Genomic DNA, 27,958 nt, shown 5'->3' with positions numbered 1-27,958 from the left:
TTTTGAATTCGAATTTTCACTTCGACCTTTGATAAATTTGCCTCTAAGTTAATATCTACAGTTCTACATGGTTCACCTTAAAAGAGAACTATGTTCAACAATAAGTTAAGCATAAAATGCACCAGCCCAAGGCCACCACACCCTACAGTAACAGTAAAGATTGTAGTTCCCCAACCTTTCTGCTGTGTCAAATATATATATATATATATATATATATATATATATATATATATATATATATATATATATATATATATATACACAAAATTCAGAGGGCTGATTGGTAACTTCTTCAGATTCACATTACATTCCATGACAGAAAGCAGTGCACTCTGCATCACAACAGATTAATAATCATCTCTGTAGAGTTATCTTCTACATATGAAACTCAGTGAATTACACAAAATCTGAATTATGGGATCCTATAGGAACTGTAAATCCCAGCGGAATAATTTGCTGCCTCATTTACTTCTTTTTTATTCTTTAGGTTTTGATCATTTTCCATGACCCATAAACTTAGCTTTTTCAACGACAGCCCAAAACACACTTAATAAGTGCATTGTTGCTGACTCTCAAAAAAATAGCATAAGAAGATCAGTAGCATAGATCAACAGTATCGATCAATATCTTTAAGAACCATAAATATTTAAGGTAAGGGAATTTTTTTTAACCTGATATTCAGGAATGTTTGAGGACTGGATATGTCCACCTCTGGCTTAGAATGACTCACCATTAGTTTTCCTGGACTAGAAAGACATTGTTAGTCCTTTAATACTTACAAAGGGAGAAACATGAAGAATGGTGTGTGAGTTAATGTTAGTCTTCATGATATCACAGCAAGGGGCTATAAAGGAATGTGAAGTGCAACATGCAAAACAACATGTATTCTGGAGACATGAATCTACCTACACTGCTTTTGGATGAGTATTGGCTGATTGGGGTGGTAGCGGTATTTGCCTGGCAAGCTCAGTGCACGCTGCAATTTAATACTGGTATGATGTCCAGTGCCAGAGGAACTCAGTAACTGCAGGTGTAGGAGAGATGAATCACATGGCAAGAACAGGCTTCCTTTACGGTTATTAACAAGAGGCACAGGCTCCTGCTGTTCTGTGCAGAGTTTGGAACTGGTCACAGAATAGCTAGCTTTGGCTGCCTGGGAATGAATGGAAAGCCTGTGGATACTTAATCTATGTTCTTCCTTTGCAGCTAGAGAATGGGAGAGAAAGAAATAGACAATAATGTGCATTTTAAAAAAAGATGAAAAGCAGAGAATGCCAATTTGAAGCAAGGGTAAGCTCTGTATAGAGATACATACTGCTTCTACCACGTGGATTTCTAACTTCTAGCTCTTCAGTTGTTGATTTGACAAGATGATTGTTCAACCCAGTTTTAACATTTAAAGGAACAGTAACACCAATAAATGAAAGTGTCTTAAAGTAATAAAAAAGTTCTTGTACTGTTCCTCTGCACTGGTAAAACTGATCTGTTTGCTTCAGTAACAATACTATAGTTCATATAAACAAGCTGCTGTGTATCAATGGCGGAAATTGAAAAAAGGCAATATGGGACAGGTTAAACAGTATGTAACAGATAACACCATTATGTTCTACAGAGCTTATCTGCTATCTGCTGTGTAACCTGAGCCTGTTCTCCTTTGAATGGCCCCATTGCTACACACCAGCTTATTTATATAAACAAAAGTAGTGTTTCTAAAGCAAACACAATAGTGAGTGCATGGCAAGACTGCATTATATTTTTATTACTTTGATGTTTCGATGTTACCGTTCCTTTCATAGAAAAAGACTATTGATCAAGAACCATTCCACGTAGTCATATGAACAATAACTAAATAAAAAATATCAAGTAAAGATTTTGCATTCTTTATACTACTTTTGTAGTAATAACAAAATTAACATTGTAAAATGATGCAAGTCTGTATATCTAATGTTGATAACACAAGAATGAATGTGCATTAATATTTAACACATCTTATACCACTGAAAAGAAAACAAACGCCAACCATTATACTCCAAAGTCCTTTTCTGAAAGGGAGGGAGAACGGAAGAATAGCTTTAGTCAGAAGTTGCAAATTAAATTGAAAAATAAATAGAAAAAAAAATGAAAAAATAAAATTATTTGGATTAATAAAAATATATCTTCTCCATAAAATGTAATAAATTTAAAGTAGACAGGAAAATAAAAGCATTGTCTATGAAAAAATGCTCATCTCCATCTCTGCTGGTACCAGATATTAGCACCTGCCATGAAAGTTTGTTCGGTTGCAGAATGAGTTAACATGGAAACTGCTAAGATCATACAGAGACAGCCTTTGAGCTGCTTGCTCTGAGCCATTCACAGATGCTTATTGCAGTCGTCAGCTGCCGCATAGACTTATAGCCCAGCACAATAACTTCTACTCTCAACTGCCCCTTGTCAAACCAAGAAATCTGAATTAGGAACAGACAAAGTGTGGCAGTTTCACTGTGGAACTGGAAGAGCCCAGACGGCCCCTGTCTTTCCATTCTTTATTCAAGTATCTGATGGCTCCTTAATTCATCCTATTCCTGTAAAATTACTCAGCTCACATAAGCCAAGGAGAGATGGCTTTTTTAAGGATTCTCAAAATTGTTTACTAATAGATGTTGAAATTGAGCATTATTTGGGCGTCATGGGGTCCCCTATACCTTCTAGGCCCCCCTGAAGCTGCAGTGTCTGCTTCTAATACTTCTGTAGTTACGCTCATGATCACTATACTTTTTTATGTTATGAACTTTACATAACTTTTCAGTCACACTCTCATTGTCCTTATTCACATACAAAAAGATTGTCTTTTCCCCTTTCTGCAAAAACTCTTTCATAATCAATATTTGTACTCCGAGCATTAATATTGTTGACATGCTTCTACTCTTTTACCTTCAGTAAGTATCTTATTATATATATATAATTTAATGTACTGTAATATAATGTATTATTTAGCAAAAAATCGGTATCCACCTATTTCACAAAATAGTAACTTTCACTCATTTACATTTTAAAATGGAGTAATTCACCTTCAACTTGTCTGGTCTTTTCTACTTTTTGTAGTTATTTTTTTTAGTTTGTTTTTTGTTGACATTATTGAAAAACAATAATAAATTACGACCAGTTTAACCCCTTAAGTGCAAGCAGAATTTCACATTTCATTTGCACTCAGTGGCAGACATTTTTGGAACATTTGGTAGTCACTCAATTTAGGAGCATTTTCTTAGGGGAAACCTTTAGATTACCCAGGAAACCTATAAATTGTTTTTTTCTGGGGGACCTGAGCTTTCTAAATCTGAGTTTTTGTGCATTTCCACCTATGCTAAAAGATTTATAGCTCTAAATATGAAAATTTGCTATTTTTCATAATATATGAATTTATACCAGAAAAATTTTTATTTCACGCATGAAACTACAACTGATATGGAAAGCCTCAAGTCTCTCGAATGTGCCAATACCAGATATGTATAGTTTTAGGGAGATTTATGACCTCTGTACAGCAAAAACTCCCAGCAGTAAATTACCAAATTTTGAAAGCACAAACAGAGAGATCGCCATACTTAGATTCCAAAGCCAAAAAACCTGAAACAGTAGGTTTACCCCTGAACACCATATGATTTTGAAAAATACACACATTCTGCTGATTCCAGAAATGGTAACTATGTCTCTCTACTCCTTACTACCACACATCAAAGCTTGTCTGAAATAAGCGTTTTTGGTGGTTTTGGTGAAATGCCTGAAAATGTACTCAAAGCTTCAACTTTCCAACATCATATTGCCCACGTATCATTACATACCAGGAAAAAACATTCTAAATATGATTGCAAGGGGTCCTCTAACAGTTTTATGCTCATTGTGCATAGGTTTACCAAACTATCTGGCATTTATGGGACCCAAAATGAAGTTAACACATACAAATAGTCCTGTAGATCACTTCAGCTAATGAAAAATCAACACATTTACTTATCATGTATCATTACGTACCAAGAAAAACCATCACAAATATGATTGCCAGGGGTCCACTGAACAATTTGATGCCCATAGTCAATAGGATTACCAAAGCATCTGGCACTGAGACCACTAAATAAAGTTACTGAATACACATTTCATGGCATATATTTCTACCACCAAAAAAATATACTGCCTGATTTATGTGGGGTAAAATTAGTAAATAAGTAAGTCTGTCCAAGAAAACCACATATTTCCAGAAAATACACAATCTGCTGAATCTAAAATGGGTAAATATGTCTTTATATGGCATCAAGCAGCAAAGCTATGCTAAAATTTTCGAAAATTGTCAGAAAGCATGCATTTTACCCCATTATATACCCCACATTTCCATACCAGCATAAAGCATCCTAAATATGAATGCCAGGAGTCTACTGAACAGATTGATGCAAAATATATATAAATATACCAAACTATGTGGCGTACAGAGACCCCCACAATACAATATAAGCACCCGGTATGTGTATTATGTGTCATAAGACCCCCCTAACAGTATGGAGACCCTAGAAACCATATCTTTTCCAAAAGTACACATTCTGACGAATCTAAAACGGGTAAATACGTCTTTCTGATGCAAACTACCAAACTGCAAAGCTATGCTAAACATAACGCTTTTTATGTAACTTCCGAATATCATCACAAAGCTTGCATTTTACCCCATTATATACCCCACATTTCGTGATGTACTGGCATAAAGCATCCTAAATATGAACGCCAGGGGTCTACTGAACAGATTGATACCCAATATTTATATATATAAACCAAACAATGTGATATACAAAGACCCACAAATGAAAGTAGTGTATATGAATCTTCAAGTATGACACTCTGGCTGCTACAATATAAGCACCCAGCATGAGTATTATGCACCATAAGACCCCCTAAATGTACGAAGACCCTAGAAAACCATATGTTTTCCAAAATTACACATTCTGACAAATCTGATGAATCACTTTTATGAAATTTCTGAAAATTGTCACAAAGTTTGCGTTTTACCCCATTATATACCCCACATTTTGTAACATACCAGCATAAAGCTCTCTAATTATGAACGCATGGGGTCTACTGAACAGTTTGATGCCCCATATGCAATCCCATATGCATAAATTTACCAAACTATGCCAAGGGCCCACTCATTCCCTCCCTCCTGCTCATTGCCTAGGGGCAGGGGAATGAGCAGGAAGTTAAGGAGCAGCTTTAAAAGCCACACCTTCGCTTCCCCAGAGTGAAATGCTGCTGTGGCATTTCAGCACCTTTAACCACAGACTGTAGATTCTACATTCTGTGGCATTTAAAGGGTTAAACAACTGCGAGGGGTACATTACACTACCAACTACTGTCCTTCTGTATAGGGTTAATCCTGAGTAATTTGTGGAAAATAGGATACCTGAATTTTTTATTCTTTAGAAGGCATTGTCAACTCACAGTATGTAAACATTCCTGATTTTCTATATAAGTCTCTCTTACTTTCAGTTAATACATGCTCATAACTGCAAACTGTCCAATAGATTAAGATAAAGAATTACACTGGGTTCTTTTCTTTTATCCCTCCATTTAATTAGTCCCTTGTGTGCATTAATTTGGAGTCCGCAACCTATCACTAGTAATTTATATTAGCCTTTCCATAACTATTCATATATCACAATGTATTTGTGTCCCTGTCCCTCCTATGCCCACCATCTCTATGCTATCATACTGATGTCTAATTGTGAGGCTCCTTTCTCTCGGTTTTGTAACTACAGTATCCCTTGTCTGTCAGGCCAGTTTTCCACATATCCATTTAATTTCTACATTCTGTATTTACCTATTAGTATCTGTTGTTCTAGCTATCAATCTCTACAGTAGTTTGCCCAATTATATCCTCCGGATAAATCTCCTGTAGGAACTACAAGACCAGAGGTGCATTTCCATCTAATCATACATGGCCTTTTGAATTCTTCTAACTAGTGGCTCAATTTATGCATGCAGACACGTATTGGTACAGGTACTCCCATACTCTACAATGCTTTTATTTTATATACATATAATATTATATTTATATTATATCAATATTTATTTTATATAATGATGTATTAGTATGTAATAAAACAAACTTCAGTTTACATTTTATCTCACATCATTTAGAGAGAGCTACTTATGTAATACATAATTATACTAAGAACATGAGTCCATAGAGTGTCTAGTTTTTTGACATCTCTGCAAATTGTTGGCTGCACATGCAGTTCAGATCAGCTCTCTGCTAACACAAATATTATCAGAAAACATACATGACTTTTTATGTTTACTGGTCTTAGTTTTTTGCTCTACACTGCTTATTTCACACTGGAAAACCAGAACAATATTAGTTCATTCTCATGTCCACTAGGTCAGGGCCCTGTGCTTTATAAGGATTAAAGGAATTGTTCAGTGTAAAAATAAAAACTGGGTAAATAAATAGGCTGTGCAAAATAAAAAATGTTTCTAATATAGTTAGTTAGCCAAAAATGTAATGTATAAAGGCTGGAGTGATTTGATGTATAACATGTCAGTCAGGCCACTACTTCCTGCTTTTCGGCTGTCTTGGTTTACACTGACTGGTTACCCTGGTTACCAGGCAGTAACCAATCAGAGACTTGAGGGGGGCTACATGGGTCATATCTGTTGCTTTTGAATCTGAGCTGAATGCTGAGGATCAATTGAAAACTCACTGAACAGAAATGTACCATGTGGCCCCCCTTCAAGTCGCTGACTAACTCAGAGTTATAGAGCTGAAGAGCAGGAAGTTGGATTCTGGCTGTTTTATTAGACATCTGTTCACTCCAGCCTTTATATATTACATTTTTGGCTAACTAACTATATTAGAAACATTTTTTATTTTGCACAGTCTATCTATTTACCTAGTTTTTATTTTCACTCTGAACTATTCCTTTAAGGCTAAATAAATTTGGTAAATGATAAGTAGGTACATGTCTAAACAAAGAACAAGTCACCTCTGTACAAAGGGCAGTAGCAGAAAAGTGTAATTCACTGACACTGATTAAGTATTAGCAATGTCAGGGGTATGTAAAAATAAAAAAAAGAGTTCATTTATTTTTATGCTTAGCTGGCTTTATACAATACTGTGCTTATCAATATTTGTAATATATTCAAAAACAGATAGAAGAGTAACAGTTTGGATCCACAAATACCTTGCTATACCTACAGACAGAAAGAGTTCTTTGATTTTTTACCTCCTTCGGAAGTCTGTCAGCACTAATAACAATTTGGCCCCTTGATCCTGTGCCCTCTTTTCCACTTAATGGGATACTTTATTGATGTTGATTGTGCATTTTGTATATTTTGTGAAATTATAACACTGTGTGCCTTGCAAATAACTGACTCTTCCATTTCAAGACTTACGGTATTTTAAAACTAATTGTTTTTTTGTCATCTATCTCAGCTCTTTTGATCCTTTGCTTGCAGAAACAGCCATCACACCATTATACATATTCTTTCAGACATTGACTGCCTTAAATATTTAACGCTTATCTTCTTGTTACATACAAAATAGCTTTTCCTTATATCCTCTTGTGCGAATATCTCATCTGCTAATAGATAGTGCATGGATGCATATTCTACAGTGTAGATGATTTCTGAGCTAATTTTGAATTGTAGGGCTCTGAAACCCACTGTAGCCTTAAGGTATCTTGCTTTTTGGAAGGGCAAGGGGTGTCAAGAGGGAAGGGGTATTAGGACCTATTATCTCTTAGAGGCAGATGCATCAAGGGTCGAATATCGAGGGTTAATTAACCCTCGATATTCGACTGGGAATGAAAATCCTTCGACTTCGAATATCGAAGTCGTAGGATTTTGCGCAAAAACTGCGATCAAACGATCGAAGGAATAATCCTTCGATCGAACGATTAAATCCTTTGAATTGAACGATTCGAAGGATTTTAATCCAACGATCGATTATCCTTCGACCAAAAAAACTTAGCCAAGCCTATGGGGACCTTCCCCATAGGCTAACATTGGGGTTTGGTAGCTTTTAGGTGGCGAACTAGGGGGTCGAAGTTTTTTCTTAAAGAGACAGTACTTCGACTATCGAATGGTCGAATAGTCGAACAATTTTTAGTTCGAATCCTTCGATTCAAAGTCGTAGTCGAAGGTCGAAGTAGCCCATTCGATGGTCGAAGTAGCCCAAAAAACACTTCGAAATTCGAAGTTTTTTTTACTTTGAATCCTTCACTCGAAGTTAATGAATTGGCCCCTTACTGTATATCTCTTACTGTATATAAAGTATTTTGGTCTTACTGTATAAAATTGACTTAGGATGTTCTAGAAAGCACTGTACTATTACAAAGTGTGTAATGTATGGCCTTTACTGTGCCATTATTTCTTTACTTCTATGGAGCACCCCCACTTTGCTTCCAGACTACCAAAGCAGTTCTCGACAAGGATATGTTGATGGTATGGAGTCACAGATATAGAAGATGATGAAGACATGGGAGCTGTAGGTTGAACACTGGAAGCAATCATCTGATTGGTTGCCATGGATTACTGCCCAGGTGCAAATTTGCCCAGTGTTTATAAATAACCCCCACTGTTTCCCACCGTATATAATGTGCTGGGGTGTTAGTACCCACTGTACAGTATATAATGTACTTGGGGTGTCAGTACCCATTGTCTGGTGTGAGCATTTTTTCACCTTCAGAAATGTTCTCCATGTCTCTTGATCTCTGGTTAATATTAGTCTGGCATGCTTCAAGCTTCTGTACTTGGCCTTCTGTTGTTCATCTTGTATATCAACTCTTGGGATATCCCATCCATGTACTGTATTTGTTAGTACCATTTGTATGATATTCAGATCCAGTTCTCAAACTGCCACCTATTTACTTCTTCCTCCTAGATGAATAAATGCCATGTCAAATTGAACCTAACAAAAACTGAACTTGGCCTTTTCATCCAAACCTGACCCTACTTCCCCTTTTATGTTTAATACCTATGACATGTTGCTTTCCCCTTCCAGTCCCTTTCCCTTCAAACAACTACTTAACCTGTCCCTTGAAACAACTACTTAAATATTTTTACTACTAAATATTTAGAATCCTCTCCACCCCCTTCAAAACATTATCATGGGTCCTTGTTAAGAAAAGAATAATTAACAAGATTTGTAGAAGACTTTTATTCCTCACCACATCTTCTTGCGTCTTTAAATGCTACCATTGTCTTCACCATTTCCATCAAAGCTACCATATTTTAACACCACCACTGGCATCTCTAAATTCCAAGTATTAGAACACCAGCAAAGTATCTAATTTGTTACATATGGGTCAATTCAGCTTCCACTGTTAATGGCTGTACTTATTACCCTCTGATTTGTAACCATCAGTTACCAATTCACTTTGAATGTAAGCTCAATGGGGAAATATCTTCTTTCTATTGAGTCTTCTAAGACATGGCACTTAATGTTTTATATAGATGTATAAATAGACCAATTAGCATATTAACTGCAATTCATGGCAAAGTCATGTATTATGAAGCTTTATAAAACAAGAAAGCCACTTCCTTCAAAACAATATTTAAATGTAATATTTACATTATTATTGCCTAAGGCAATCCTTAAGGCAAGCCTAAGGCCCTGCAACTTTTTTCTTTCTAAACTGGGGTTACCCTATATTTATATTTACAATTTCCTTTGACAAATCTATGTAAATTCCCTAGAAAATTCCCCAGTTGAAAACAAACAAACACTTCCTAGAATGGTGTCACACATTTTGACTGACAGACTGCACTGTAATGTGTAATGATACTACAGCCTTTTATGTTGGAAATCTGCAGCTTCTTATATCTGTAGAATTTCTAATAACATTCCCAATACAAGCTCCCAATAAAATAACAAGTCACCTCTGTACAAAGGGCAGTAGCATAAAAGTGTAATTCACTGACACTGATTAAGTATTAGCAATGTCAGGGGTATGTAAAAATAAAAAAAAGAGTTCATATATTTTTATGCTTAGCTGGCTTTATACAATACTGTGCTTATCAATATTTGTAATATATTCAAAAACAGATAGAAGAGTAACAGTTTGGATCCACAAATACCTTGCTATACCTACAGACAGACAGAGTTCTTTGATTTTTTTACCTCCTTCGGAAGTCTGTCAGCACTAATAACAATTTGGCCCCTTGATCCTGTGCCCTCTTTTACACTTAATGGGATACTTTATTGATGTTGATTGTGCATTTTGTGAAATTATAACACTGTGTGCCTTGCAAATAACTGACTCTTCCATTTCAAGACTTATTTTAAAACTAATTGTTTTTTTGTCATCTATCTCTAGGGATATAGCGAACGGCGGAAAAAATGTTCGCGAACATATTCGCGAACTTGCGTCCAAAAATGCGAACGGTTTGCGAACGTCGCGAACCCCATAGACTTCAATGGGAAGGCGAATTTTAAAAGCTAGAAAAGACATTTCTGGCCAGAAAAATGATTTTAAAGTTGTTTAAAGGGTGCAACGACCTGGACAGTGGCATGCCAGAGGGGGATCAAGGGCAAAAATGTATCTGAAAAATACATTGTTGACACAGCGCTGCGTTTTGTGCTGTAAAGGGCAGAAATCACACTACGTCACTCAGGTGATGTTTCTGGACACGGAATGTGAAAAAGCTCACACAGCTAGGTGGCACTTGGTTAAAGACTGGGCAAACAATGCCTGCAAGGGCAACGTATACAGTAGTGGATACGGAATATATTATTGCTGCTGTAAAAACATCACTCAGGTGATGTTTACGGACACGGAATTATTATTGTTATTTAGACAGAATGTGAAAAAGCTCACACAGCTAGGTGGCACTTGCATACCTCCCAACTGTCCCTCTTTTGACCACTCAACCCCCTGTCCCTCTTTTGTACTGGAAAGTCCCTCTTTTCTCTGCACTGAACAGCCAGAAAAAAAACAGTTTCTAACTTAATTAGCTTTTGGCAGAGAGCTCAGAACAGCTAACAGGTGCAAATAAGATACTTTGTAACAATTTTGACTCTGGTTGGTGCTGGTGGTGGTGAACTACTAGGAGGAGCAGCACACCAGTCCCTCTTTTCTCTGCACTGAACAGCCAGAAAAAAAACAGTTTCTAACTTAATTAGCTTTTGGCAGAGAGCTCAGAACAGCTAACAGGTGCAAATAAGATACTTTGTAACAATTTTGACTCTGGTTGGTGCTGGTAGTGGTGAACTACTAGGAGGAGCAGCACACCAGTCCCTCTTTTCTCTGCACTGAACAGCCAGAAAAAAAAACAGTTTCTAACTTAATTAGCTTTTGGCAGAGAGCTCAGAACAGCTAACAGGTGCAAATAAGATACTTTGTAACAATTTTGACTCTGGTTGGTGCTGGTGGTGGTGAACTACTAGGAGGAGCAGCACACCAGTCCCTCTTTTCTCTGCACTGAACAGCCAGAAAAAAAACAGTTTCTAACTTAATTAGCTTTTGGCAGAGAGCTCAGAACAGCTAACAGGTGCAAATAAGATACTTTGTAACAATTTTGACTCTGGTTGGTGCTGGTAGTGGTGAACTACTAGGAGGAGCAGCACACCAGTCCCACTCCCCAACACAGCTAGACTAATAGCACTGGGCTCTTACAGTAGCAAAGTAAAAAAAACAAAAAAGAAAATAAAAGCAGTCCTTACAAGGACTATTGGGTTACAGGCAGCAGTCAGCAGATGAGAGATCAGCAGCAGGACAGCTGCCCACAGCAGCTACATACAGAGCACTGCAGTAGAAGGTAGATTACTAGCCAGCAAAGCTACCTAACCTAAAATGTCCATCAAATCCTTGCAGAGTTCTGTAAAGGGCAGAAATCACACTACATTTCTAAACTTGTGTAATAAACTGCTTTAAACCGTCCGGCGTCTACATGCCAATCAAGTCGTGTAAAGGTTACAGCCTGTTCACACGCAAAGACAAAACGCGGCGCTTACTGCAACGCAAAAAAACGCAAAGAGCTTTAATGAATGATACCGTCAAGTGAGCAAATAATAGTTTTTAATTACTAGTTGCTTGTCACCTCCAGGATGTTCGTCCTGTTGGTGGCAATATTTCTGTAGTGGTGTGTTTAGCAGTCACCGTGCTTGTGCGCACGTGCACGGTCAGGCAGAGGTAATTCAATGTACAGTGAAGTGAACCAAAAAACACTGATTCTGCAGTGTGGGCCCAGTTTTGGTCTACTTTATTGATCACCTGCGGTGACCATAAAAGATGCGATTTTGCCACTGTTGCAGAACCCTGAAAAATTAGGCATGTGTACTTTCCTGAAAAATTATGGTTTTTTTGTCGCAGCCACTGAAGCACAGAGGCCAGAAAAAATTTGCCATATAAATGCTGAAAATATTAATTTTTTTTTGTCGCAGCCACTGAAGCACAGAGGCCAGAAAAAATATGCCATATAAATGCTAAAAATATTAAAAAAAATTTGTCGCAGCCACTGAAGCACAGAGGCCAGAAAAAATATGCCATATAAATGCTGAAAATATTAATTTTTTTTTGTCGCAGCCACTGAGGCACAGAGGCCAGAAAAAATATGCCATATAAATGCTAAAAATATAAAAAAAAATTGTCGCAGCCACTGAAGCACAGAGGCCAGAAAAAATATGCCATATAAATGCTGAAAATATATATTTTTTTGGTTGCAGCCACTGAAGCACAGAGGCCAGAAAAACTCAGGATTTACCTGTCCAAAAAGTTTTGCTTAAAATGAAACCAGTAGGGTTTGCACCCTAGTTTGTAACGGTGGCGGAGGGAGGAGGACGCTAAAGGACAGCTGTGTGTGGAGTCATGCGGCGTGCAGAGAAGGACAGCTGCATGGGGAGTCAGAACAAGTCTTCCGGCGTGCAGTAACCCTCCGAGATCCATGCCTCATTCATTTTAATAAAGGTCAGGTAATCCACACTTTTGTGACCTAGGCGAGTTCTCTTCTCAGTTACAATCCCTCCTGCTGCACTGAAGGTCCTTTCTGAGAGGACACTTGAGGCGGGGCAAGACAAGAGGTTCATGGCAAATTGTGACAGCTCTGGCCACAGATCAAGCCTGCGCACCCAGTAGTCCAGGGGTTCATCGCTCCTCAGAGTGTCGATATCTGCAGTTAATGCCAGGTAGTCCGCTACCTGCCGGTCGAGGCGTTCTCTGAGGGTGGATCCAGAAGGGTTCTGGCGCTGCCTTGGACTGAAAAACCTTTGCATGTCTGACGTTACAGAGTGGCCAAAGTGCATTGTCCTTGCAGGTGCGCTCGTGGCAGGATTACTGGCACCTCTGCCCCTGGAATGTTGATGAGTTCCTGAAGTGACATCACCCTTAAAAGCATTGTACAACATGTTTTGCAGGCTGGTTTGTAAATGCAGCATCCTTTCGGACTTGTGGTACGTTGGTAACATTTCTGCCACTTTATGCTTGTACCGAGGGTCTAGTAGCGTTGCGACCCAGTACTCGTTATCAAGGACTACATCATCCACGGTCTCCTCCCCCCAGCCAAGTACAAGACCAGGGGTCCCCAAAAGGTCACCACAAGCCCCCTGGGAAGCCTGCTCCTGTTGGTCCTCCTCCTCCACAAAGCCACCTTCCTCCTCTGACTCCACTTCTGACACCTCTCCCTGCGTTGCAGCAGGTGCCTGGGCTCGTTCTGGTGATTCCGACCAGAAATCGTGTGCTTCCTGCTCCTCGTCACGCTGGTCTACAGCCTCATCTGTCACTCGTCGCACGGCACGCTCCAGGAAGAAAGCAAAGGGTATTAGGTCGCTGATGGTGCCTTCGGTGCGACTGACCATGTTTGTAACCTCTTCAAAAGGGCGCATGAGCCTGCAGGCATCGCGCATAAGCACCCAGTAACGGGGGAAAAAAATCCCCAGCTCTGCAGATCCAGTCCTACCACCCAGTTCAAACAGGTATTTATTGACGGCTCTTTGTTGTTGCAGCAGACGTTCAAACATGAGGAGCGTTGAATTCCAGCGAGTCTGGCTGTCGCAAATTAAACGCCTGACTGGCATGTTATACCGCTGCTGAATGTCAGCAAGGCGTGCCATGGCTGTGTAGGAACGTCTGAAATGGGCCGACACCTTCCTGGACTGCCTGAGAATGTCCTGGAATCCTGGGTACTTTGAGACAAAACGTTGGACTATTAAATTCAGAACATGTGCCATGCAGGGCACATGTGTTAAATTGCCCAGTCTCAGTGCTGCCAACAGATTGCTTCCGTTGTCACACACCACTTTTCCGATCTTCAGTTGGTGTGGGGTCAGCCACCGATCGGCCTGTGACTGCAGAGATGACAGGAGTACAGATCCGGTATTGTTTCTGCTTTCCAGGCACGTCATCCCCAAGACAGCATGACAACGGCGTACCTGGCACGTCGAATAGCCTAGGGGGAGCTGGGGGTGCACAGGTGTGGAGGAGGAGGACCCAGCAGCAGAGGAGGAGGAAGCAGAGGAAGAAGACGAGGTAGAGAGCGAAGGAGGAGTAGAGGTGGTGGCAGAACCGCGTGCAATCCGTGGCGGTGACACCAACTCCACTGTTGTTGTTGAGCCACGCATTCCCTGCTTCCCAGCCATAACCAAGTTCACCCAGTGGGCAGTGTAGGTGACATACCTGCCCTGACCATGCTTGGAGGACCATGCGTCAGTAGTCATATGGACCTTTGCCCCAACACTAAGTGACAGAGATGCGGTGACTTGGCTCTGCACATGGTGGTACATGTGTGGTATTCCCTTCTTGGAAAAAAAATTGCGGCTGGGTACCTTCCACTGCGGTGTCCCAATTGCTACAAATTTGCGGAAGGCCTCAGAGTCCACCAGCTGGTATGGTAAAAGCTGGCGGGCTAAGAGTGCAGACAAGCCAGCTGTCAGACGCCGGGCAAGGGGGTGACTCGCAGACATTAGCTTCTTACGCTCAAACATGGACCTCACAGAAACTTGGCTGGGGGCAGATGACTGGGAACTGGTGGTCAAGGTGGAAGGCGGAGTGGAGGGTGGTTCAGACGGGTCAAGGACAGCAGAGGTAGAGCAGTAAGATGCTGGACCAGAAGGAGGGTGGCTTTTAGTTTGTCTGCTGCCTTTGAGGTGTTGCTCCCATAGTGCTTTGTGCTTGCCGTTCATGTGCCTTCGCATAGAAGTTGTACCTATGTGGGTGTTGGGCTTCCCAAGACTCAGTTTCTGACTGCACTCATTGCAAATTACAACGCTTTTGTCAGAGGCACACACATTAAAAAAATCCCACACTGCTGACCTTTTTGAAGCTGGCAATCTGGCGGTAACAGTAGAAGTTGGCGGCAATGGCGGGTGCGTTGGCTGGCTGACCACAGGTGCCGATACATGTTGTTGCCCTACTGTTCCCTGCGAGCTGTCCTCCCTGCTTCTTCTAAGTCTTATTCTCCTCCTGCCTCTCTGACTCTCCGTCTCTCCATCTGAACTATCCTCCTCTTGCTCTCTTCTACTGGGCACCCACAAAACATCAATCTCCTCATCATCATTCTCCTCAGATGCATCAATTTCTTCTAACAGCTCACAGAAGGAAGCAGCAGCGGGGACCTCCTCATCACTCATTATGTCCATCTCTGTTGTGTTGTCTGCCAGAATTATATCTGGTGTAACGTCCTCATCTCCTTCATCTTCTTCTGCCAATAATGGTTGCGCATCACTCAGTTCAAGAAACTCATGTGTAAATAACTCCTCTGACTCCAGTGAAGAAGGGGCGCCGGTGGTGGAGGAAGTGTTACGTGGGGTGCCCATAGCAGAGGAGGATGAGGATGTTGTGGCAAAGTTAGAAACGGTAGAGGATGGGGTGTGCTGTGTAAGCCAGTCAACTACCTCTTCAGCATTTTGGGAGTTCAGGGTAATTGCCTTTGTAAAACTGGGCAATTTCCTAGGGCCACAGGATAGCATAGCAGCACGGCCCCTAGTGCCTCTGCGTGGCGGCCTGCCTTTGCCTGGCATTTTTTTTAAAACAACAACAACAACTCAGGTGATGTTTCTGGAGACGGTATTATTATTGATATTTAGACAGAATGTGAAAAAGCTCACACAGCTAGGTGGCAGTTGTTTGAAGAACACACTGGGCAAACAATGCCTGCAAGGTCAACGTATACACTACAGCAGTGGATACGGAATATATTATTGCTGCTTGAAAAACGTCACTCAGGTGGTGTTTCTGGAGACGGTATTATTATTGATATTTAGACAGAATGTGAAAAAGCTCACACAGCTAGGTGGCAGTTGTTTGAAGAACACACTGGGCAAACAATGCCTGCAAGGTCAACATATACACTACAGCAGTGGATACGGAATATATTATTGCTGCTTGAAAAACGTCACTCAGGTGGTGTTTCTGGAGACGGTATTATTATTGATATTTAGACAGAATGTGAAAAAGCTCACACAGCTAGGTGGCAGTTGTTTGAAGAACACACTGGGCAAACAATGCCTGCAAGGTCAACGTATACACTACAGCAGTGGATACGGAATATATTATTGCTGCTTGGAAAACGTCACTCAGGTGGTGTTTCTGGAGACGGTATTATTATTGATATTTAGACAGAATGTGAAAAAGCTCACACTGCTAGGTGGCAGTTGTTTGAAGAACACACTGGGCAAACAATGCCTGCAAGGTCAATGTATACACTACAACAGTGGATACGGAATATATTATTGCTGCTTGGAAAACGTCACTCAGGTGGTGTTTCTGGAGACGGTATTATTATTGATATTTAGACAGAATGTGAAAAAGCTCACACAGCTAGGTGGCAGTTGTTTGAAGAACACACTGGGCAAACAATGCCTGCAAGGTCAATGTATACACTACAGCAGTGGATACGGAATATATTATTGCTGCTTGGAAAACGTCACTCAGGTGGTGTTTCTGGAGACGGTATTATTATTGATATTTAGACAGAATGTGAAAAAGCTCACACAGCTAGGTGGCAGTTGTTTGAAGAACACACTGGGCAAACAATGCCTGCAAGGTCAACGTATACACTATAGCAGTGGATACGGTATATATTATTGCTGCTTGAAAAACGTCACTCAGGTGGTGTTTCTGGAGACGGTATTATTATTGATATTTAGACAGAATGTGAAAAAGCTCACACAGCTAGGTGGCAGTTGTTTGAAGAACACACTGGGCAAACAATGCCTGCAAGGTCAACGTATACACTACAGCAGTGGATACGGAATATATTATTGCTGCTTGAAAAACATCACTCAGGTGGTGTTTCTGGAGACGGTATTATTATTGATATTTAGACAGAATGTGAAAAAGCTCACACAGCTAGGTGGCAGTTGTTTGAAGAACACATTGGGCAAACAATGCCTGCAAGTGCACTACTATTGGTGCACTACTATGAAGAACAGCAAACAGCACTGGACACGTTAAAGAACAGTAAGATAAGTAAAATAAAAAAATATATATATACAGATGAAGCCACTTGGATTTGTGAGTTAAATGCGTCATGACTCAGAGTTAATTGAAGAAACTGTGTTATCTAAAGTTATCTTAACTCATTTAATGCATTTAACCTTTTCATTAGCATACCAAAGCACCATTGTTCACAATGGTGAATGCTTTAATTAGATGGGATGTTGTGTCACAGTTTTCTGTGTTAAATGAGATAAATGGGATATCTGTGTTTAGTTATTCTGTGTCAAACAGACAAACCAAAGTGGCTGCATCTGTATATTAAAAAAAAAAAATTACTCTGGTTGGTGCTGAACTACTAGGAGCAGCACACCAGTCCCACTCCCCAACACAGCTAGACTAATAGCACTGGGCTCTTATAGTAGCAAAGTAAAAAAACAAAAAAGAAAATAAAAGCAGTCCTTACAAGGACTATTGGGTTATTACAGCAGTCAGCAGATGAGATCAGAAGCAGTGCCCACAGCAGCTACATACAGAGCACTGCAGTAGAAGGTAGATTACTAGTCAGCAAAGCTAACTAACCTAAACTCACTGTCCCTCAAATCCCTGCAGAGTTCTGTCCCTACAATACAGAGCAGTATCAAGTAGATTACTAGCCAGCAAAGTTACTATCAACTGTCCCTCAAATCACTAAACAGCTCTCTCCCTACACTAGCTCTTCCAAGCACACACAGGCAGAATGAAAAAACGCTGCAGGGCTTCAGTTTATATATGGAAGGGGAGTGGTCCAGGGGGTGTGGGGGTGGTCCAGGAGGGAGAGCTTCCTGATTGGCTGCCATGTATCTGCTGGTCTGGGGTGAGAGGTCAAAAATAAGCGCCAGCTAAGGCGAACCCAAATTGGCGAACGTCGCGCGATGTTCGCGAACATTCGGCGGACGCGAACAGCCGATGTTCGTGCGAATTAGTTCGCGGGCGAACAGTCTGCGACATCCCTATCTATCTCAGCTCTTTTGATTCTTTGCTTGCAGAAACAGCCATCACACCATTATACATATTCTTTCAGACATTGACTGCCTTAAATATTTAACGCTTATCTTCTTGTTACATACAAAATAGCTTTTCCTCATATCCTCTTGTGCTAATATCTCATCTGCTAATAGGTAGTGCATGGATGCATATTCTACAGTGTAGATGATTTCTGAGCTAATTTTGAATTGTAGGGCTCTGAAACCCACTGTAGCCTTAAGGTATCTTGCTTTTTGGAAGGGCAAGGGGGTGTCAAGAGGGAAGGGGTATTAGGACCTATTATCTCTTAGGGGCAGATGCATCAAGGGTCGAATATCGAGGGTTAATTAACCCTCGATATTCGACTGGAAATGAAAATCCTTCGATTTCGAATATCGAAGTCGAAGGATTTTGCCTAAGGCAATCCTTAAGGCAAGCCTAAGGCCCTGCAACTTTTTTCTTTCTAAACTGGGGTTACCCTATATTTATATTTACAATTTCCTTTGACAAATCTATGTAAATTCCCTGGAAAATTCCCCAGTTGAAAACAAACAAACACTTCCTAGAATGGTGTCACACATTTTGACTGACAGACTGCACTGTAATGTGTAATGATACTACAGCCTTTTATGTTGGAAATCTGCAGCTTCTTATATCTGTAGAATTTCTAATAACATTTCCAATACAAGCTCCCAATAAAATAAAGGTAAATGAGGTAATAATTTACTTTTTGATTTGTAATGAAAGCAGATTGCATTAGTCCTAGCTTTTTTTAGGAATGGTTCACTGTTAAGTCAACTTTTAGTATGTTATAGAATGAACAATTTTAAGCAACTTTTCAGTTGGTCATCATTATTTATTTTTTATAGTTTACGAAATATTTGCCTTATTCTTCTTATTCTTCAGCTTTTAAATAGGGGTCACATGTATTTTTACTGCTACTTTTTATTACTCATCTTTCTATTCAGGCCAAGGGATGGGCGAATTTGACCCGTTTCGTTTCGCCAAAAATTCGCCACCGGCGAATTGTCGCAGGTGGCCATTAAAGTAAAATTTTTGAATGTGCGTCTTTTTTTTTTGACGCACGCCGCTATACAAGTCTATGGGTATCATTTTTTGGCGAAACAAGGCTGTTATTCAAATCAGTGCATGGTTGCCTGGGGCATTTGGAGCCTAGCAACCAGATTGCTGAAAAAGCAATCCAGAGCACTGTTGAATAAAAAGCTAAATAAATCAAAAACTACAAATAATTAAAAATAAAAACCAAATGTAAATTGCCTCAGAATATCACTCTCTAACTAAACTAAAACTAAACTACATCTAATCTATCTCTGATGACCTCACCTGGACCACCAACACTGACTCCATCACCAAAAAGGCTCAGCAGCGTCTTCACTTCCTAAGGCGACTGAAACGGGTCAGCCTTCCACCTCCCACCCTCACAGTGTTCTACAGGGGCACCATAGAGAGCGTCCTGATGAGCTGCATCTCCATCTGGTACAGTAGTGCCAGCTCTGCTGACCGGAAAAGTCTACCGCGGACTGTCAGAGCAGCTGGCAACATCATTGGAGTGGCTCTTCCATCACTGCAGGACATCTTCCACAAGCGCTGTGTAAGAAAGGCCTCCTGCATTGCACTGGACTCCACACACCCCTCACACGCTCCCATCTGGCAGACGCTTTCGCAGTATTAAAGCCCGAACAACCAGGCTGCGCGAAAGCTTTTTTCCGCAAGCGATCAGACTCCTCAACTCACTGCCTGCCCTCCCACTACATTCCAGACACACCTGAACTGTGAACTTAACTTTGTGAACTGTTAATTTATTTACACAATTCTAAAGGTTTACACATGTATATATCCAATTTCTGCCAATATATTGCACATTTCATGTTTACATATTTATTGTGTATTTTTAAGTGCCTTTTTGTGAAATGTACTAGCTGGAGCCACGTTGTCTCGTCTCACTGTATATTTGTATACTGCTGAGATGACAAAGTATACTTTGACTTTTACTTGACTTTTACTTTGACTTTTACTTGACTTTGACTTTTGACTAAAATTTAACTCAAAGGTGAACGAAAAATCCCATATATTATATGCAGTTAGATATACAATCACTCCATGGACCTTGAGGATTAGAGTCTTCAATCTCATCTTATTCTGGCCCATTGTGTGCCAAGACAGGAGGCACCACTAAGGGGTAGGGATGTAGCGAACCGCCGATAATGTGTTCGCGAACGCCGTTCGCGAACACCGGCAAAAATTGCGAACAGTTCGCGAACAGTTCGCGAACTTCGAACATCCGAAAATCGTTCTATTCGAACGATCGAAGGATTTTAATCGTTCGATCGAACGATTTTCGTTCGAATCGAACGAAAATCGTTCGATTTTAGCGATCGAATGGTCGAATGGTCGAACGATTTTGACGCGAACGCCTATTGACGAACGTCGCGCGACGTTCGCGAACTTGCGGCGGACGCGAACAGCCGATGTTCGCGCGAACAAGTTCGCCGGCGAACGGTCCGCGACATCCCTACTAAGGGGCAGATGATTTATCAAAGGTCGAGGTGAATTTTCGAATTCAACAAATTCGAATTCCAAGCTATTTTTTGTGTACTTTGACTAGGGACAGTCCAAATTCGATTAGAATTTGAAAAAAAATTGAAAATTTGAATATCAAAATTTATTATGTACTGGATCTTTAAAAATTCGACTTTGAACATTCGCCATCTAAAACCTGCTGAATTGCTGTTTTAGCCTATGGGGGACCTCCTAGAACCAATTGGTGGACTTTGAAAAATTGAGGGTTTTTTTTGGGAAAAGATTTGCTTCGAATTCGATCAAATACAATATTACTTTGATTCGTACAATTCAAATTCGGCCATATTCGATCGAAAACTGACCTATTCGGCCAAAAAAAAACCTTTGGCTTAATTTTTGTTGGTCTTTTTGAATTCGAATATCGAAGTTTTTCAAATTCGACCCTTGATAAATATAATAAAGTGTAGTGTGTGTAAACCAAAAATTAACAGCTCTGTACATAGTCTTAATAGCCAGGAATAAAATTACATGGTCCCTTGGTACTAGACTGGCAAAGACTGTTACAGTGCAATGGACTACAGATATGGGGCATCTGTACACTGACACGACATGACTGTATTGGAGCTTGTCATATATAAGAACTTCCAAATAAGTATTAACTGAAGCACTGTTTTCAATGGCAAAATACAAACATACATAATGTATATATATATATACTATCTAAATATTAATTGCATCTTTTTCAAGAGAAGTGATATCAGTTTACACTATATAGTTTTGGCTTGTTCAGCTTTTTTCTTATTATTTTTATTGTTTAAGCTTTACCCTGGAGGATAAACTTCCCTGTCCTACTTATGCCCACTCCCCAATGCTAACATAAAATAATTATGGAAATTCCTGCTGAAATATACATTTAGTGTGCGGACATGGTCCACTTGGGTAACATTTATGGCGACCATGCCTCCGATGTAATCCCGCCCGGACTGGGGCTACTACTACCACTATAACTTCGCTGGTACTTGCATAGATACATATTCGGTATTATGACAGACGTGTGTTTTGATTAGGATTTGGCTGAGCACCTCTTCTACTGTTTCCTCACTTTTCTCTTCTTTTCTTTTGTCTTTGTCTTCTTCCCCTTTTTTTTTTTTTTTATTATTATTTTTTTTTTTTCACTGGCTTGGAGTATAACTGAATCCTATTGAGGTTGTTTATTGCTATTCCTATCTCGGTACTATTGTATAAATTACCAGGTGATTGTTAGTACTACATAGGCAAGTCATACTTCCAGTTCCACAGACCAGGACTGATTCTATCTAGTGGACGCCTAGATTAGTAACTGAGATAATGTGTTTATATAATTGATCTGATGCTTTTGCTTCATTTTATTGTGCGCTATTTCTTTGACACACTTTGTATGAGGAATTATTGGATTCAATGTACTTGCTATGTGAATATTTTTGTTCTTTCCTTTTTCTGTATATGATAATGCTTGTTTCTTAAATAAAGAATATATAAAAAAAAAAAAAGAAATATACATTTAGCATTTGCAGATGGCAGAGCCTGTGAAAACAGATGCTATGCACAAACTTCCATAAACATAATCAGATCAAGTCTAATGGTGTTCAGGGCTTAGAAAGCCAAAAGCAGAATTGTCAGTGAGCTGTGTATTATTGTACAAAGAACTACCTTGCATATGCTAGAACTTTATTATCAAAACTTGACAGTCCGCAGGAGGTGTTGGCTTGAACAGGGGGTTCATACACTTGATTATGATTATGATTATGGAAATTGTTGGTCCATGTGTTTAATATTGTATAGGATGATTACACATCATATACTATACATTATAGGAATACAATTAATGTAATTAAAGGAACAGTAAAACCAAAAACTGAAAGTGTATCAAAGTAATTAAAATATAATGTACTGTTGCTCTGCTTTGGTAAAACTGGTGTGTTTGCTTCAGACTAGACTACTATTGTTATATATAAGCAAGCTGCTGTGTAGCCATGGGGGCAGCCATTCAAGCTGGGAAAAGGAGAAAAGGAGATTTTTTTTATAAACTATAGTAGTCTTTCTGAAGCAAACACACCCCTTGTACCAGTGCATTCTAACAGTATATTATATGTTAATTACTTTAAAACACTTTCATTTTTTGGTGTTACTGTTCCTTTAAGTCTTTGTTTAGAGTTGCATGATCTGTATAAAGGCATCGGATAAAAGGTTCATGATTTTATATTAGTCACAAGACTCTGAAATTACTTCATATATCATTTCTTAGGGGAAAACTAAAACAAAACAAAATGTCACAACAATAGCATAATAGAACCATAATCTAACAATAATGAAATGGAGAGATCTGATATCAGAGCGCTAAGGAATACAGAAGATCAGACTTTCAATAATTTGCCTACTGTATTTTCTGGAAATGGAATATATCCTACAACTTCTGCATTTGTCTTCTAATAGTTCTCACTGCTCTGGCATCTGGCTATACATAAAACATTCAATGTATATGGTGCTGTCAGAGCAGGGCGCCAATAGCAAACTGCCAAGCCACCTCGCTTCCCCTCCCCCGTGCATGCACAATGCGTAAAGCGTACACACGCATAGCAGGGGGAGCGTGATTGGGTGAGTGGGAAAGCACACACAAACTAGCCTAGTGCCCCCCCACCTTTGCACCCTTAGTATGTGCCTCTTCTGCCTGCTCCTAGTTCTGGCCCTGGGTTCTGTTATGTTCAATTCCCAATAGGCTGTTATACCAGGCTATTCTGTACAGACAGACAGAAAACTAATTTAAAATAAACCAGACAATGCCATGCTTATTTGCTAAAGCAAGCACATTCTTGCATGGTGGCATGTCAAAAGTTAAGGAAATGAATAGGGTATATTATCTGTACTGTACTGCTGACATATACCTGATTGATGCACTAAATATGACATGTCCCTGGTTGATGCATAAACAGGTTTGGAACCTTGCAATCTAGATTTCAGAATGTTTATATTCAGCATGAACTAAGTTTTGCCTTTTATTTTAGAAGCCATGCCCACAAGGGAATGTCACATCCAGAATTTTATAGTGCCAGTAGATGGCACTGGGAAAATATATATCTGACCAACTATTTTTTAAGCATACACCCAAAAGAGGTTACTTACATTAAACCTATGGGGTTCTAAATTAATTTCATTGTAAATAAATTGTACAAATCTGCAAGTCCTTTTTGGCCTTGTCGTACTTTTTACAATATACTCAGTACAAAGAGATAACAGGCAAGTAGACAAAGCAGTAACCGAGCCCCTGTAACTGTGAAGCATATCATATATTCCTTCCCCATATAAACAAAGGTAAGAATCTAGGAGCAATTACAAATTAAATTTAAAATACAGTACTCCATCTTATGAATTGATGTTACTATTTTCATTTTTATGAAAAGCAATGAATCAGGTAGAGGAACACTTATTTGTGGACTTTATATATACTGTAGTATGCATGGTGAAATGTTTTCACACTCTGGTTTCATTGTATTTCCCTGACCAGCTGGTGTAATACTTGTATGTAAAAACATGTTTCACTTAAAGGGTAATTGTGCCACCCGGTGGTCATGAACTGGTAAGCATTTATGATTAATGAAATACAAGCAAGATGTACATTTTAGATATATATATTAGATTCTTAGTTATCAGTGTTATCTATGTGCAAAAGATGCACTGCGTTTAACCCTTGCCAGGCAAACCAGCTGTGAGCAGGACTGTATGAGCCATAGGAGCAAATTCCCTAAAGTGAGAATTTTCAATTGTAAATACTTCACCACACTTCGCTCAACTTAGTCAGATGCAAATTTGCTACAATGTTGCACCTCGGCAGCCGAACGCTGGTGAAGTTATATAAACCTGCATAGGTCATATCATATATATCATATATATGCCTTTATTAGAGATGGTGCAAATGCTAGAAGTAGCCACTTATTAAAAATGTCCAAGGAAGCAAATTAAAGACAAAAGAGATCCTCTAAAGTTCTAGACATGAGCCCACCCTAAAACAAATGTGCATGCCCCTCAAATGGTTAAAAAAAAGTTAAAACAAAAATTACAGTTACAACTTTTAAAGACAATCCCACTTTAAAATAAGCTTCATTTTATCAGTTCGCCAGGTCTAAGCTGGCGAAAGGGGTAACATAATGGAAAATTTCCACTTTAGTGAATTTGTGGAGTAACGATCGTGCCCCTGAGTGAAAATTTGCCTGGCAAAAGCTCACGAAACTTCGCTAGTTATGTAATCTTTCACTAGCGAATTGTCATCTATGCCTGTTAGTAAATTGGTGATGTCCCTGCAGATGGTATTTCTGGTGAATTTTCGCTAGAGACGGGCACTTCGCTCTTTAGTAAATCTGCCTCATAGACTCTTTGGCCATGGCACTCCAACTCTTTAATGTCAGTGCCAAAGATTATACAATATACAGCACTTAAAAGGATAAAGATTAATGACAGCCAGTAATTTTGTTGCTACTGTATGTGACAGTGGGAAAAAGCATCTATAAGTTTTCCATGAGTAAAAAATCCAGGTATTGCATTAATCTTTTGTGGTAGGTGACTTTAGTTTACTGCAAAAGCAGGACAATAACAGTTTTAGGTACATAGACACATTTCTTGATAAACCAATATATTATTGAAATTTATAGGAACAGTTTGCATCATAGCTATGAAGTGCAGACAATATAAAATGTATTGAATGAGTGATCCATATACAATAGTGAATATATATATATATATATATATATATATATATATATATATATATATATATATATAGCTATGAAGTTCAGACAATATAAAATGTATTGAATGAGTGATCCATATACAATAGTGAATATATATATATATATATATATATATATATATATATATATTCTATGTAGTTAACAAATGTATATCTATGTTGGACATCAACATTTTCAACTGATCTTTCAGGATCAACTAGAATGTTATACACAGCGTTTTATTTATAGTGCATGCAAGGATGTTGCTGCCATACAACACATGACAACACACAAGACAAACTTATAAACATTTTTACTACATTTACTACAGTGTATAAAAATTTTAGGGATTTGCTTTATAGAAGTCATCTCTCCTATATCTTCACTCACATATAAAATGTGGCAAATGTTAGGCACACAATAGTTTTCATTTAAATACTACATTTAAATTCTTCTTCTGTGCAAAACAGTATCATTGTCAACAGTATATTGAAGAAGTGTTTTGTACTCAAATACTGTAGTAGCAGTTCGATGCAGAATTATAGATACTGCTGAATTTAGATATGCACACATGTGTCCATGTAGAGAAGAATGAGTGCATAAGTGTATGTTACGTTGTGTTGCTTAGTTGTGCTGTTTAAATTAATTGCACCTGTGTGACTAGATATAAGTTAAAGCCTGTTATAATCTAATGTTTCTTAACAAGCATCTTGAGCCCTAAAATCCAAATGCAAGAAACAAAGATGTAATTATGGTTTTCCCTTATGTTAATTAAAAAGAGAGATGTCTAGAGGGTGAAGGAAACAAATATGATCGAAATAAAGGACCTCAGCTGCTACTGACTTATTGTGGAAACACTAACATTCATGTCTGGACAGATTTAATGAGAGGCTTACACATCTTCCCTTGGTTTATATTAAGGCAGACTTGTCAAGACAAGCTCTTTCCACGGTCAGACAAAACACATCATCTGATTGCTGTTGAAACCTATTTATACAAACCTATTTGAATGTTTGGTGACTGGACTAAATGATTCCATTTTGGGTCTATTTTGCTACTCTAAAAGGAGAGCTTGCATTTATTTGGAGTATAGTTATTGACATGGAACACCAAGGGGGTTAGTAACTAAACTCTGAAAAATTCATGATTTTTTTTTATATATGTATATATATATATATATATATATATATATAAAATCTGACTTTTCAAAAAAAAAAAAAAAAAAAAGTCTGAAAATCTGGCATCTCAGACCTTTCGAGGTTGCATATAAGTCAATGGGAGAAGTCCCAATAATTTTTTGATGTGCGCTGAGTTTCGTAGTTTTCGAGTGAAAATTAAAAAAAACCATGAAATTCTTGAAAAATGGATGAAAAAATCTGGAAAAATCGTGAAAATCATATTTTTCCCTGCAAAGCAAATTTTCGGGAAAATGTAATAATAAATAAGCATAAAAAACCTGTGCGGATTTGATCAGAGTTTGTAGCAGAAAATATTGAGATAAATTCGGACTTTGTTTAATAGGTGCACTCTTTTTTTTCTCTACAGCAAACAGATCAAAATAGGAAGTTACCTTAAAAAAAACAAAAACATACTATCTGTCATGACGATTTTTTTTTTTGGAGGGGTGGAACTTGATGAACTTTGTCTTTTTTCAACCCGATTTAACTATGTAACTATGTAACTATGATTTAGCATAACTTTAATTAATGTGTGTTGACTTGAAATTTAACCTTGTTGCCAAATATTATGTAACAAATAACTATGTAATATTGACTTGAAATAGATCCTGTAATGCAGATGTAGTCAAACCTTTTCTGCCCTCCTCCAAGAGGAAAAACATTAAGAAGAAAAAAACATCAGCCCTTTAACATAACCACAGAAACACAAGTCACGATACAAAACAGTAGCGATGTCACGTGTACATACAGGCTCACATACAACACTGTACATAGAACGGCATGGTTGAAAACTTACAGCCACGTAAACTGGTGGAGAAATCATTAACAGTGACAGGAGAAATTGGGAAGGCTTGTTCAAGGGTTCCCATGTTATTACGCAAAGTGCCTGACATGCAAGAGCAGTCTATCTCTGAGCACCCAATACAACATGCCTGTATCAGCCTCTTGCGGATGGACATCTTGGCTAAAATTCATGGTCACAATGAGGGGGGAAAGGAGAGGAAGAGTGGTAGATTAATGCAAGATACAGAAGAGACATACACATATATATTCACACATATATATATATATAAATATATATCTCATTAAG

The 27,958-nt window shown here is 38.8% G+C and overlaps 1 protein-coding gene across 17 annotated transcripts in view; it reads right to left on the bottom strand.

Annotated features, from left to right (window-relative positions):
• kcnma1.L (potassium calcium-activated channel subfamily M alpha 1 L homeolog) overlaps positions 1 to 27,958 on the bottom strand; it is a 673,250-nt gene that overhangs the window by 236,985 nt on the left and 408,307 nt on the right. For 8 of the 17 annotated variants that reach the window (XM_041568337.1, XM_041568334.1, XM_018240308.2 and 5 more), the window contains exon 19: positions 910 to 1,206. In XM_041568337.1, the coding sequence (XP_041424271.1) occupies positions 910 to 1,206 (297 nt within the window). 17 annotated transcript variants of the gene reach the window in all.

The sequence above is a fragment of the Xenopus laevis genome, chromosome 7L, assembly GCF_017654675.1.
Source record: "Xenopus laevis strain J_2021 chromosome 7L, Xenopus_laevis_v10.1, whole genome shotgun sequence".
NCBI lineage: Eukaryota > Metazoa > Chordata > Amphibia > Anura > Pipidae > Xenopus > Xenopus laevis.
Note: the sequence above shows the minus strand (reverse complement) of the source record. Positions and strands in the feature narration are given on the sequence as shown.